Source organism: Rhagoletis pomonella, unplaced genomic scaffold, assembly GCF_013731165.1.
Source record: "Rhagoletis pomonella isolate Grant_MI unplaced genomic scaffold, Rhpom_1.0 Rhpom_scaffold_00037, whole genome shotgun sequence".
NCBI lineage: Eukaryota > Metazoa > Arthropoda > Insecta > Diptera > Tephritidae > Rhagoletis > Rhagoletis pomonella.
Window position 1 is genome coordinate 64,612 of NW_023458591.1, and position 12,724 is coordinate 77,335.

Below are 12,724 nucleotides of genomic sequence, written 5' to 3' on the forward strand. Positions count from 1 at the left end.
TTTTTTATACAAATGCCTAAGAAAAAATACACCTGAAAAAGACTTGCGTGCCAAATGTAAATAAGGATTAAAATTTAAAAACTAATCAATACAGTTTAAGTAAAATCTGTGGAAAATTAACAATAAAATACTTTTTTCGCAAAATCTATAAAGGACTCTTTTATTTCTCAAAAAAAAATCGACGATTCGACATTCTGCACAATGAACGACGACGCACCCACTAGGATTATGGGCAGCTGCTGCAGCTCGCCAAACATTACAATAGTCAGCGCTGGTTTGATAAACAGCATATCATGGCGACCTATGCTGACTTTGGCATCAGACCATCTGCCCGTAGTCATCTCGATCGATAAACCAACCGACTTTGCTTCCGCGGAGCATCGAACATATATCAACTTCTCCAAAGCTGATTGGAAAGGCTTCGCGGAATTTACTGAAAACACTTTCGCTGCTCTCCCCACACCAACCGACGTCCACCTCGGTGAACGTAAGTTCCGCAGGGCTTTCACTGCTGCTCCAGCCCGCTTCGCACCGGCAGGATGCATCACGGACCCACGTCCAAATTTCCGTGACAGCCTTCGTCAGGCCGATCCCGGAGATCCCCGTATCAGGGATCTCAACGCGGAGATGCGGCAACTAGTGAACGTACATAAGCGGAAGAAGTGGGAAGAACATCTGAAGACCTGTAACTTCACCTCTGGTGTGAGTAAGCTTTGGTCAACCGTAAGGTCACTGTCCAATCCGACGAAGCACGACGACAGAGTCGAAATTTCTTTCGGCGACCATGCCTCGTCGGACCCGGAGCGATGCGCGAGCTACTTTAGCCGGCAGTTCAAACTGCATCCTCCGGTGGACAAAACCAAGCGTCGAGTGACCAGAAGGCTGCAACTGCCAACAAATTGTGCCCCCCTTGCTTTCACTTGCGGTGAAGTTCAGGTGGCCATCGGGAAGGCGAAAGCCTCCAAAGCCATGGGTCCCGACGGAATATGCATGCTGATGCTGAAAAATTTTGGTCCTGCGGGAGTAGCGTACCTAACGGAGGTCCTCAATTTGTCTATTGCCACTCTCATCATCCCAGATATCTGGAAGGTGGGGAGAGTGGTCCCACTGCTCAAACCGGGGAAACCTTCCGACAAAGGAGATTCGTATCGACCGACAACACTCCTTTCCCCGGTAGCGAAGACACTTGAGGCCCTGCTGCTCCCGTATTTCACGAACCACCTGACCCCAGCGAGGCATCAGCATGGTTTCCGTAAAGTGCACAAAACCACAACAGCAGTTAACGCCATAAACACTCAGATAACTCGTGGCCTTAACCGTAACCGTCCCTGGGAGAGAACGATTCTAGTAGCGTTGGACCTGTCAAAGGCTTTTGAGACTGTCAGCCATTCCACGCTATTAGAAGATATAGAGGCCTCCTCTCTCCCACAGAGGCTCAAACGGTGGTCGCCAAATTATCTGAGTGGTGGACACTCGTCGGTAATGTTTAGAGACAAATCGAGCAAACTTAGGAAAATCAAACACGGTGTTCCACAGGGTGGTGTCCTTTCCCCGCTCCCTCAACCACCAGAGGGAGTCTCGATTGTCTCTTACGCCGACGATTGCTCGATCATGGCGACTGGGAATGGAATTGATGACCTGTGTTCGAAAGTAAACGGGAATCTCTCCGATCTCTCTCGCTTCTTCGCTGCAAAGTGTCTAGCCCTCTCCCCTACGAAATCCTCTGCGACCTTGTTCACCACCTGGACGAAGGTCAGGCTACCGCTGGGAATTCACGTCGATAATACACCAATTCCGAAGGTGAATAACCCCAAATTACTCGGAGTAACATTCGACAGCCTGCTCTCCTTCTCTGCGCACGCAACCGCTATTGTTAAAAAAGTACAGAGCCGCAACAAAGTCCTCAAGTCGCTACCCGGCAGTTCCTGGGGCAAAGACAAAGAAACGTTGCTGGCAACATACAAGGCAATAGGCCGGCCGGTTTTAAACTACGCAGCACCAGTGTGGTCGCCGGGGACTAGTAGGACGCAGTGGATGAAGCTACAGATTGCACAGAACACCGCACTCAGGACTGCGACCGGATGCCTCCTGATGTCACCCGAACACCACCCCCCTGACGAGGCGAAAATGCTCCCAATTAGGGAGCATAACATAATGCTCTGCAAGCAGTTTCTGGTTGGGAGCCACAGATGCGGCCACCCAAACAGACAGCTGCTTGCAGAGGAGCCCTCGCCTAGACACGTCAGGAGGCATCTATATGAACTGACAGACGAAGTCCAGAGGTTCATTAAGCAGCCTCTGGACCCGTCAGCATACCGAGAGGCTCTGAACGGCATTCACAGGGACTCAGTATCGAGTTATGTAGACTCTAGACCTGTGAATGCCGTTCTAGGCACACAAACACCGGACATTGACGCGACGGATCTCCATCTGCCTCGGGAAACAAGAACAACAATAGCCCAACTTCGCTCTGGCTACTGCAGCAGGTTAAGCTCATACCTGAGTAGACTAAATGAGGATGTGCCAAATGAGTGTCCGGCATGCGGAGATACCCCTCACGACTCGAAACATCTCTTCGCATGCCCGGAAAGCCCGACAACCCTAACGACGTTGTCCCTGTGGACCGACCCCGTAGAGGCTGCACGCTTCTTGGGGCTGCCGTTAGTGGAACTCGACGACAACGACTGAGATATCAACCGATCTGGGCGGGGTTGTTGTAGCCGCTACAACAACAACAACAATGTCAATGTTGTCGCGCCGTACAATTTAGCCTAATTTACGACTTACGCAATGAGGCTGCTCGTTTTTCTTAAAATCTGGACCTGGTGGAAACTTTATACTTACGGATTCGCAATCAGCCAGAAAAATTCTATCAAAAACAGCTTTAATATTTACCGCACTAAAATCAGTGTTGCCCTGTGTAAGCTTTCCACACAACACTGTTATTATTTTATTGCGCTATTCAATCATGAATTACAACAAAACTTGGACGAATCTGGTTACTTTCGTTTTGAATTCTTGAATTACGCTGTTTTTACTTTCAAAGTGCAGAATAGCCCGATCTCCCGCGATCACAACTTTTTCAACAATCAAATAAAAAAATATAAGAATATTCCTATATATAGAATATTCTTATATTTTTTAATACAGGTTTTACAATTAACTTTAAGATATATTGTTTCGTTCGAACACTTATTTTCAAAGAAAAAATAAAAATTTCCAAAACACGGCAAAAGTTTTCAAGTTTTTGCAATCTTGCAACAAAGTTTACACAGTGTACTGTTCGACTACAAAACTCGGTGCTGCCTGAATATCATTAAAAAATATTAATCTTGGTAAATTCGGGGCCCACTTGAGGAAGCCTGAACCATTTACAGTATATTTTGCTTTGCTGCCTCTATGCTTAAGTGCACATTTAAGATACCTACCCCAAAATGCGCATCAAAAGCATTATTTTTAACATTTATAAGGAAACTGCTGCGATAGATGCATTCAACATACCTGCACATTGGCGATACCTGCTTTAAAAATTGCGCGACTAGTATCAATTATCAACGAAAGTATTACGTTTACCTGCACTGGCCCTACAATTACCTAATTTTACAACCTTTTATTTAGTTTGATCATCTCGCAGAACAACGAAAATGGCTATCAATTTATGTAGTTATATAGATAATTAGATAACATTCGGTAAAAATTTCGCTTGCAGTAATTTCTACATGGTAAGTGCTCCGCCAATATTTGGTTTCATAGGGATTCGGATACCTTCCTCATTGAAGTAGTAAAGAAAATTCGCTTAAGTGCCTTTTTCGGTTACGTGCACAAGTTTTCCGTGCAAAGAAGGATGTGCAGCTAAGCAAAATATACTGTACTTGTGTCAAACATTTTAGTATAATGACTTAGATTATTTTAGATACCGTCAGAAATGCCTTCTATCTCGCACAAAATATGCCTTAATCACTATTTTAAAATCAAATTTCCGAAGCACAATTTTAGAGCCAATGAGAAAAGCAGCACAAACTTTAATAAGAATAGCAAGATCATACTGCTCTAGTGAAGAATATACAAAAAAAAGATGCATTTCTCTATGCAACGGACCTTCCTCTTGACAAATTACCATGTTTTGCAACAGTCGGACAACTTTGATTTTTTGGAATATTGGCCAACTCTTTCGTCATTTCTCCCACTGTGCATATATGGCGCTGATTAAACAAAAAGCAGAAAAGATGTTTACATTTAAAAACTTGGAAAATTAACCTTAAATATTTCATTTATTACTACAATAAATTTTATAGTAGTCTTGCCCAATTCGAAGAATTTTGCAATTTTGTAACCCAAGTCAAAATCCTGATTTTGTAACGTCACACCTGTGCATACTATGTTTACTAATATCTTTAAATCGCTACCACCAACAGTTGCAATTTTTTTTTACTGGCCAATTAATTGATATGCAAATCTAGAAAAACCTTTTTGAAATTTAGACTTTTCAATTTTTTTTTTTTAACATTTTATCATCCAAATGTCACGTAACGCCAGATTGGAAGTATTCATATACAGAAAATAGCACATATAGAAAATAATCTTTGAAAATTGCACTGACCTAAAATCTCCCATGGTCCTCTAAAATGCCAGGGTTTTTTGTCTGGTCCAACATTCTGCACATCACTCAAGTGATTGTTGAGAAGATCACGCATTGCAGTGCTTGAGGCCAGCATTAAAGGCGTTTGACCTGTTAACGGAAAAAAATTTATATTGTACAAATTTGGTTATCTAAGAGAAACTCGTAATTACTACATTGAAACGCACCTGAATATGTAGCGAGTAGAGGGTCAGCCCCATACGAAAGCAGCAAACGGACAATCTCTTCGTGATCGTTTTCACTTGCCTCGTGTAACGGTCGAATGCCCGAATGTGCTGCTTCCGAATGATTTGCGCCATACTGCAAAAGAATCCTAGCGATCTCAAGCCAGCCCTTCGTGCAGGCTTCATGTAGTGGTGTATAGCCAGCATTATCTTTCTGATCCGGATTAATACCCATACGATCTAAGCAGTATACAACAACATCTATGTATCCCAGACGTGCCGCTTTGTGCACTGTGGTCTGGCCAACGCTCTTATTAAGCACCCATTTACCTATTTCACGACGCACATCACTCTCGGTCTTTACCTTTTTTTCATAATTTTCATCCTCTGTTCTCCTGTCAAGCTTGACCAGTATTTGCAAATTTTGAGTGGAATTAAGGTTCATGGAAGAAGTCGGATTGGGTTTCTTCTTTTTGCGTATGTAATCAAACCCAGAGCTTCCTTTTCGACGTAGATACTTTCCAGGCCGACGTCTTCTGAAGCTAGACGTTGCAACATCGACTACAAAATTAGCTTTGTTACCAGCACTAGTATCCAGTGTTTCTGCTACGCCATTACTTGCCAACGTGTCTTCCTCGTCATTAATGTTAACTTTTCCATGATTCGCAGTCGATGTTGATGCTGAGATCGAGTCCGCAACAGAATGTGAAGAAACAGTGCTTGCCTTGCCATTCTTTCTCAACTTATCGTCGTTAATAACAATGTAGTGTTGCAAAAATTGTTCATATTTTTGTTCGAATGTCATTTTTTCGTTGCCATCCGACATTTGGGTAATTATTTCTGGTGGAGCGGAAGCAGGTCGATCGTCGCCAACAAAAATCTCTCGTATAATCTCTTTGCGCTGTTGCATTTTTGACTCAGTTCGAGTTTTAGTTTTCAAAACAGTTGTCTCAAAAATGCTGAAATGTCGTTTCTTTCCATCACTGGATTCTTCGTCCTGTTCCTTCTTCATAGGGATTGAAAGCATTTCCATAACCGAACTCGATTCCGCACTATGCGAAACATCACTATGGACTTGGCTCCCAATACCGAAATTGCTTGCACTTTTCTTGCTCTTAGGTTTTGAACTGGCGGAAACCTTTGTTTTTATAACACGTGAATGAAGCACATCAATTATAGAACGTCTCTCCTCATGCAATTGCTGTTCTTGTTCGGTTTTGGAGGTCAATGAAGATTTCTCACTGATATTTGGTGTTGATTTTTGAAGTAATTTTTCGATAGATTTTGCAAATTTGGCACTTCTATTAGTGCTGGCTGCAGAAAAATCACGCTCGATCTCCAGATCGGGCAGAGACGCAGCCATTTTTAGATTGTGCGGATGCTCTATTGTGATTAGGTTTGGTGGAATTTTCAACGAGCGCTTATAGCGGTAAACCTCTAAAAACAAATCTGTTGGACGTTCCTTGACTTTATGTTTGCCATTTTGACAATCATCCTTATCAACTGCAATCGTTGCTTTGTTCGTTTTCTTATTATTCGAAACAGGTACCTTGTCAGTTTTGCCCCCCCCTTTTACATCCTTCTCATTTCTAGAGCGCAAACGCATTGAAAGCTCACGATCAGATTGTTTATTAGAGAGCTCCTTGCAAACAGCCGATACAGAGGTTTGATTGTTGACAAACTTGCGAACATATTTTCGTTTGATTGACTTCATTTTAGTCGTGGAATTGCGAATAATTTTATCGTTTCGCAATACTTTGCTATTCGCCAACTGCAGCTCCATTTCCCGCTTTCGCTTGGAGCGCGTCATTGTATTTAAACCTACTTTTAAAAGCACTTTGGGTTTCTTTGCACCTTTCCCAATTTCTTCTTTATTTTCAGAAATCTTTTGTGCTACTTTTTCCGCCTTCTCTTGTTTTACTTCCTTACATTTATTTATATTTTGAGTTTCTCCTTTCTGACTTATTTTAGAAGACGATTTAGGCGAATCTTCACTTTCAGATGATTTTGGTTCACCAGATATCAAAATGGTATTTTTAGTTGCGTTATTTTGGCACTTATCCCGGAATTCTGCTTTTGCTATAGTTTCCTGAATATCGATGACCTTCGATTTCGTTTTTGAATTAGAATTCACATCGCTTTTATCAATCGTTTGTGGAGGAACTTTTGCTGGAGAATTTCCTCCGTAATTAGTGTCAGAAGAATCGGAACCACAATCCGAATATTGATTTATGTCTGTCTGCGGGCTTTGCCGAGCTTTAGCCTTCTTCAGCGACTTCTTTGATCGGTCCGTTTTTCTTTTATGAATTTCATCATCACTCTCTGAACTACTATCCACTTGTAAACGAGCGGCGATCCGTTTTTCTTGCTGCAGCCGTATTTTTCCTCGATCTTGTTTACTTATTTTTTTCTGCATGACAACAATTGCTGACTGTGATGAATGGCCTTCTGGAGACATGCCGGCCGTACGTTCGCTCCTCATGGCGCTATCATTCACCGATTCGGCCATATCAGATGATTTGCTACTTTCAGTCGATTCCACATTTTGAGTGCTGTGCTCTAAAGGTACATCTTTTGCATTCGAAGAAATTTGACATCCTTCCACTATATGTGTTATATTATTACCAGGCCGCCGTTTGGAACACTTCTTTAACGAACTTGTAAGTAACTGTTCCATAAAGTCGGTGCATTTATTATTCCAACTGAAGTCTAAAAGACTAATCGAATCGTACTGCTGATCTAGCCCCGGAATAGACGGTAAGTCTGAGTTGGAAGTTTGACAAGTACTTGGCTCCTCTTTTATTTGTATAGGCTCTTTAACGGTACTTACTACATCTATCGGTATATTGAAAGTAAAACCTTTCAGTTCCGCTTTAGTTCTAATGCGAGCGGCTATCACTGAATTAGTTTCCGTTTTAATTGGAACCATTTGAACTGGATGTAAAACCGGTGGTGCAGGCGTATCCATAGCTGGTGTTAACGGCTCTATCTTACAGATAGGAATATTATTATTGATAATTATGGAGCTTTCCCGTTGACAGCAGGGGATTAATTCGGATTGCATGAACTTTTCACCTGTTTTTACATTCTGCTCTCGCTCTCTGTCTCCGTCTATTGCCCGATCATTTAATGCTATAACCGTCGTTGATGTGCTGGTAATAGGTAGCAATTTAACTTTTGGTGAGCCATCCTGTTCCTGATATCGGGTCTGTTTAACCAATGGTTCGTTACGCTGTGAATTTGAGTATTCTTGAAGATGACGCTTGCGACCAAGATAGTTAGGATTCCGCTGCTCATTCGCGTGTGCTTTGTTCAAGGAATTTGGGGCTTGATCAATTTCTACCAGAGTAACCTTGTCTGCGGTTTTTATGACACCTCCGCAATAAGCTGGTACACAAGCAGTTTCAGTGCCCCTCAATAGCAGGGGTTTCGGCAGCTGCATAATATTTGTGGTGGGTTTAAAATTATCGGCAGTTGCAAGTACATTTCTGTCGTTCATAGAATTTGGTTCAGATTTTATTAACTTCACTGTTGCGAATGGGTTAGATTCTACAACGCTGGGACGAACCTGACTCATTACACCATCATCTGACGTTTTGAATGCCATAGAGTTTGGTTTTATATCAGTTATCGGAGCCAGCTCACTGTGTTGAGTGACAATGCAAGCTCTGGAGGTATCTTCAGTTAAGTATTGCTTCTGATGATGAGTTGATTGTGATTGCACTGATATACCTTTCGATCCAACAGGCACGAACGTTGCTTTTGGAGCTTCAGGTAAATTTTTCAAATGTGGACTTTGCTGATTAATTACAATTTTAGGCACAGCTGTCCTATCATTAGAGTGTAGCGAAAAGTTTGGTGTAAAATTTACCCTTGGTAGGGCGTGCTTATAGTCTACTAGATGATTTTTCATAAGTGTCTGACTATAACAATACTCAGTGGAATCGGCCTTCGTTTTAACCGTTCGCATTGATAAATCTAATGGCGATGAACTTGAAGGTTCCTCAACCTTGATCGTACGATGCATATCAGGTAACGTTGCTTTAACGCAAATTTTCTGCGAATTGCGCGGAGCAGTAGATACATTTTCCACTAAAAAGCCATTTTCCGAAGAGACCATCCCATATTCCGAAGTCATTGGGGGGTTAATAGGCGGTGGCAAAGTACCGTTGTTCGTAACTGCAACGCTTTGTGGCAATTTCTCTATTGGTGGGGTTCCCGTTGGCCCAGTCGCGGAGTTCAAAGCCTTTTTAATAATTTGCAAGTCTAATTCTTTTTCCGATGTTGCACTCCTCATTGCATATACTTGGTTTATTAACTCTCGGTAATTTGTTTTTGGGACTTGAGATTTCTTGATAGCATTTGCTTTCTGTCCTTGGCTCGCTATATTTGAAATTGTTTTAGATTGCATTGGAGGGTCAATGGGTTGCCCTTGTTGGATAGGCGGTATGACCACAGGATGCAAGATGATTGGTTTAGAACTTTGTTGTTGCCGGTCATATGCACAGAAGTTTGTCGCTGGATGTATAGTCGTACTTTCAGAATGCGTTCGAACGGGATCGCGATGAATTTCCATTTGATTATGTTGCGGTGGACGAATTATTTGAGTGTAGTTCGCTGGCGATTGTGATTGACTCTGTGGAGTCAGATTCGTGTGATGCATTTGTATGTGGGTTGGTGGCGTTGTTTGTGACGGTGAAGGCGAGGCTACAGCTGCCACAGAGGGTGACATATTAAAATTAGTATTATGAACGCTTCCATCGTACTTAATGTTTTGAGTTTCATAAAAGTACGGTTGGGCTTTGTAGCCAGTAGTCCGATGAACAGGCGTAGGTGGGGGAGTATTTTGATTTTCTGGGCATAAGTGGGTCTTTGTTACTGTCTCCTTTGTCATTTTACCATATTTATAGTAGAAGTGCTGACCGGTATGTTCAGTAAAGCTATTACTCATATTGACATAAGACACAGGGATGTCCTTGCAACATGAGTCCGTCGGAGATGCCCTTTTGTAGGGGTTAGCATATAGCCCACTATTCTGATGTAGCATAGGAGTTTCAGTATATATGTCCTCGTTCTTTTTAAAATTCGTCAAATCATGGGTGGTACTTTTCGCTGCGTGGTGCAAATGTGACAACGGTTGAAATTGCGTGTGTGGTGGTAGAGCTTTCGGACTTTTCGAATACTGACTTGTAATTTGCACCTGTTTTACGCTAATCGGGGTTATTTCTGATACAGAAGTGATTTGCGACTTGGCACCTGGCATATAGTAGTTTTGACTACGAGAAATAGACGGGTTGACGTTATTCAATAGTGGTTCCTGGTGGTGAGGAGCTAATTGTGATTGTTGCAATGTGGTTTCGTGCATTTGTGGGTGGTGATATTTACTACCACCACTTTGAGATGTATAACCACTTAAAGAAGACATTTTGTTCATCTTCACTTCATCAGAGGCACAATCGCGAACTTTCACTTCTGTTTCATGCATAATTTTTCTCTGCGCGTGAATATTACTGAATTTATCTGAACTGAATTGTGGTGTTGACATATATAAGCTTTGATGCGTCGTGCGCGTGTTACCGTAATCGGTTTGTGAAAAAATTTGCGGACATTTACGAGCATAATTCGGACTTGCTTGTTGTTCTTTCAAAGTCATCGAGTTACTGGGGTTTATAATATTGCTAGGATCCATTTTATTTACGCGTATTATGTCCACGGGCGCTGAAGCTGACTTTTGGCTTTGTATTATCTCATTATACATTGTGTTTACTGCCCCATGATCGGGAATAGTAGAGTAGCCGATTTTTACATCTTTATACAAGTCCGGTCTCGCTGAATACTTTTCGTCGTAAATATTCTCCTTAGGATAGTTACCAATTGCACTAAGGTGTTGATGATGCTTTTGCTGTAGTTGTTGCGGTGGCAGATTTGCCACATTGGCTATATTCGATTGCGTTTGCATTTGCATGAGATTTTGCTGTGGCTGGGGTTGTGGTTGCTGACGCGGAAATTGCTGCTTGAAACTATAATTTGACTCCAAGGCACAACTTTTACTAGAGACTGCATTTCTATCTTGTTGTAATCCTACAATACTTTCACTGTTCGGCTGGAAGTATTGTCGCCCATCATGGGAATACATCGGATTTTGATTAAATTTTTCCCGAGCTGTACTTGTGGCTTGAAAATCTATTCTCGATGTGCGCTCTGAATTCCAATTGCCATCTGCTGCTGAAGGGCATGCATTGCACGCAGTATTATTATGTGACATGCTTGGACACATGCAAGACTTATTATTAACGATAACTCTCTCCTGTGAGTAATATTGAGTATTTGATCGACTTTCTTCGATTCCTCTACTAAAATACATTGCACTTTGTTTTTCTTCATTGCCACCAATGAACTCGTGATGTCTATTTGGATCCATAATATTCTACAAAGAACCTTGAAAGATATAAAGGAAGCTGTTATACAGTTACATATACATACATACATCAAACATTTTGAAATATAAAGGGTGTACACACCAAAACTGCGACACTTAGAAATTTCCACCAGAAACAAACTAGCAGGCTTTGAAAATATTTTTTTTTTTTTGTATTATATAACTTGGAAGTTTAGATGTTATTAAAATGTTAAAATATTAGTTATTATTTGCTCCATATGCAAGTGATCGGTATTTTCATCGCACACGCGCCATCATGTTCTGCACGACTGCATCATCGACTTTACGCGATGCGCACAACTGCTTTGTTTTGCACTCTTCAATATTTTTCACTGTTTCAACTGTTTTCTGCAAGATTTCTTTGACAATTGACCAATATTCCCCAATAGGACGTGGCTCTGGGTTATTGGGTGGATTGCAGTCGTGAGGTACAAAATTGATGTTATTTGCATTATACCACGGCAATGTGTCCTTGGCATAGTGGCAGCTTCCCACGTCCGCCTAGAACAGTAGCCTACTCCTTATCTGTTGATAAATGACAGAAGACGCCTTTTGAGGCACTCATCCCGATAAACTTGATCATTCATTGTCCCGGATGGGAAAAAAGGGCTGCTCTTACGGCCACAGGATCAAATAGCTTGCGAAACCATGTGGTTTTTTGGAAATTTAGACTTCATTTTCAGCTTACAACTTTCAGGGGCATCTTGACGACTTGCACCAGTATAAAAATCTTGACCTGCAATATATTTTGAGTTTTTAAAGCAGTAGGTTTCGTAGTCCATAACAATGCAGTTGTATTTTTTAATTTAGAATTCATACCACTTCCGACTGCGGGATTTCGCTGTAATATTCTACTTTGCGCCTCGGTCTGGCGCTGTTTGAGCTTTAGCACATTTCAATGAAGCTTTCCGCTTTACCTTTTGTACGAAAAACTGCGATCTGCGTACGGATTTTGCAACATAACGGACAAAATCTTCAGATTTCGCGAAAACGCACTGAGGACCTTCCGAGCACTGTTTTTATCACTTTGACCATGCTAACCCCCGCTCCCTGGTTTTCTCGTAACTGCCAGGCCTTATTTGTATCGATTAAAACCCTGCAAACTGTCGAATAGTGCAATCTTTAATTCTTTAGCAATTTTACGTGTACTTAAGGCCGGATCATTTATAAACTCGTGCAAAATGGTTTGTCTCGTTTCTAACTCGGTTGCCATTTTTAGCTCAACTAGGAATCAAATTCAAATGAAATTTCTTCTACGTCCAACTCAGGTCATGTAGTCAGCTTATGGTATTTGAATTTCAAAATATTGAATTCGTTTTGGGTAAGTTATAAGCTTCCCAAAGTGTCGCAGTTTTGGTGTGTTCACCCTTTATATCGTCGTTTAAAGTACGAAACCGCGTATCAAGATAATACAAATCGCAAAAAACTGCATAAATTATTTTCTAGAGAGTAAAACACTCATATTTCAGAATAGTTCTCTTT

General features: G+C 41.5%; 1 protein-coding gene across 1 annotated transcript in view; it reads right to left on the reverse strand.

Moving 5' to 3' along the window:
• The window catches only part of LOC118749732, a 67,562-nt gene that overhangs the window by 18,283 nt on the left and 36,555 nt on the right, over positions 1-12,724 (reverse strand). Inside the window, exons 2-3 of the mRNA XM_036484510.1 lie at positions 4,807-11,241; positions 4,601-4,729 (exon numbers count right to left, since the gene is read on the reverse strand). Coding sequence (XP_036340403.1) covers positions 4,601-4,729; positions 4,807-11,224 — 6,547 coding nt within the window. The 5' untranslated portion in view covers positions 11,225-11,241. The remainder of the gene's footprint in view (positions 1-4,600; positions 4,730-4,806; positions 11,242-12,724) is intronic.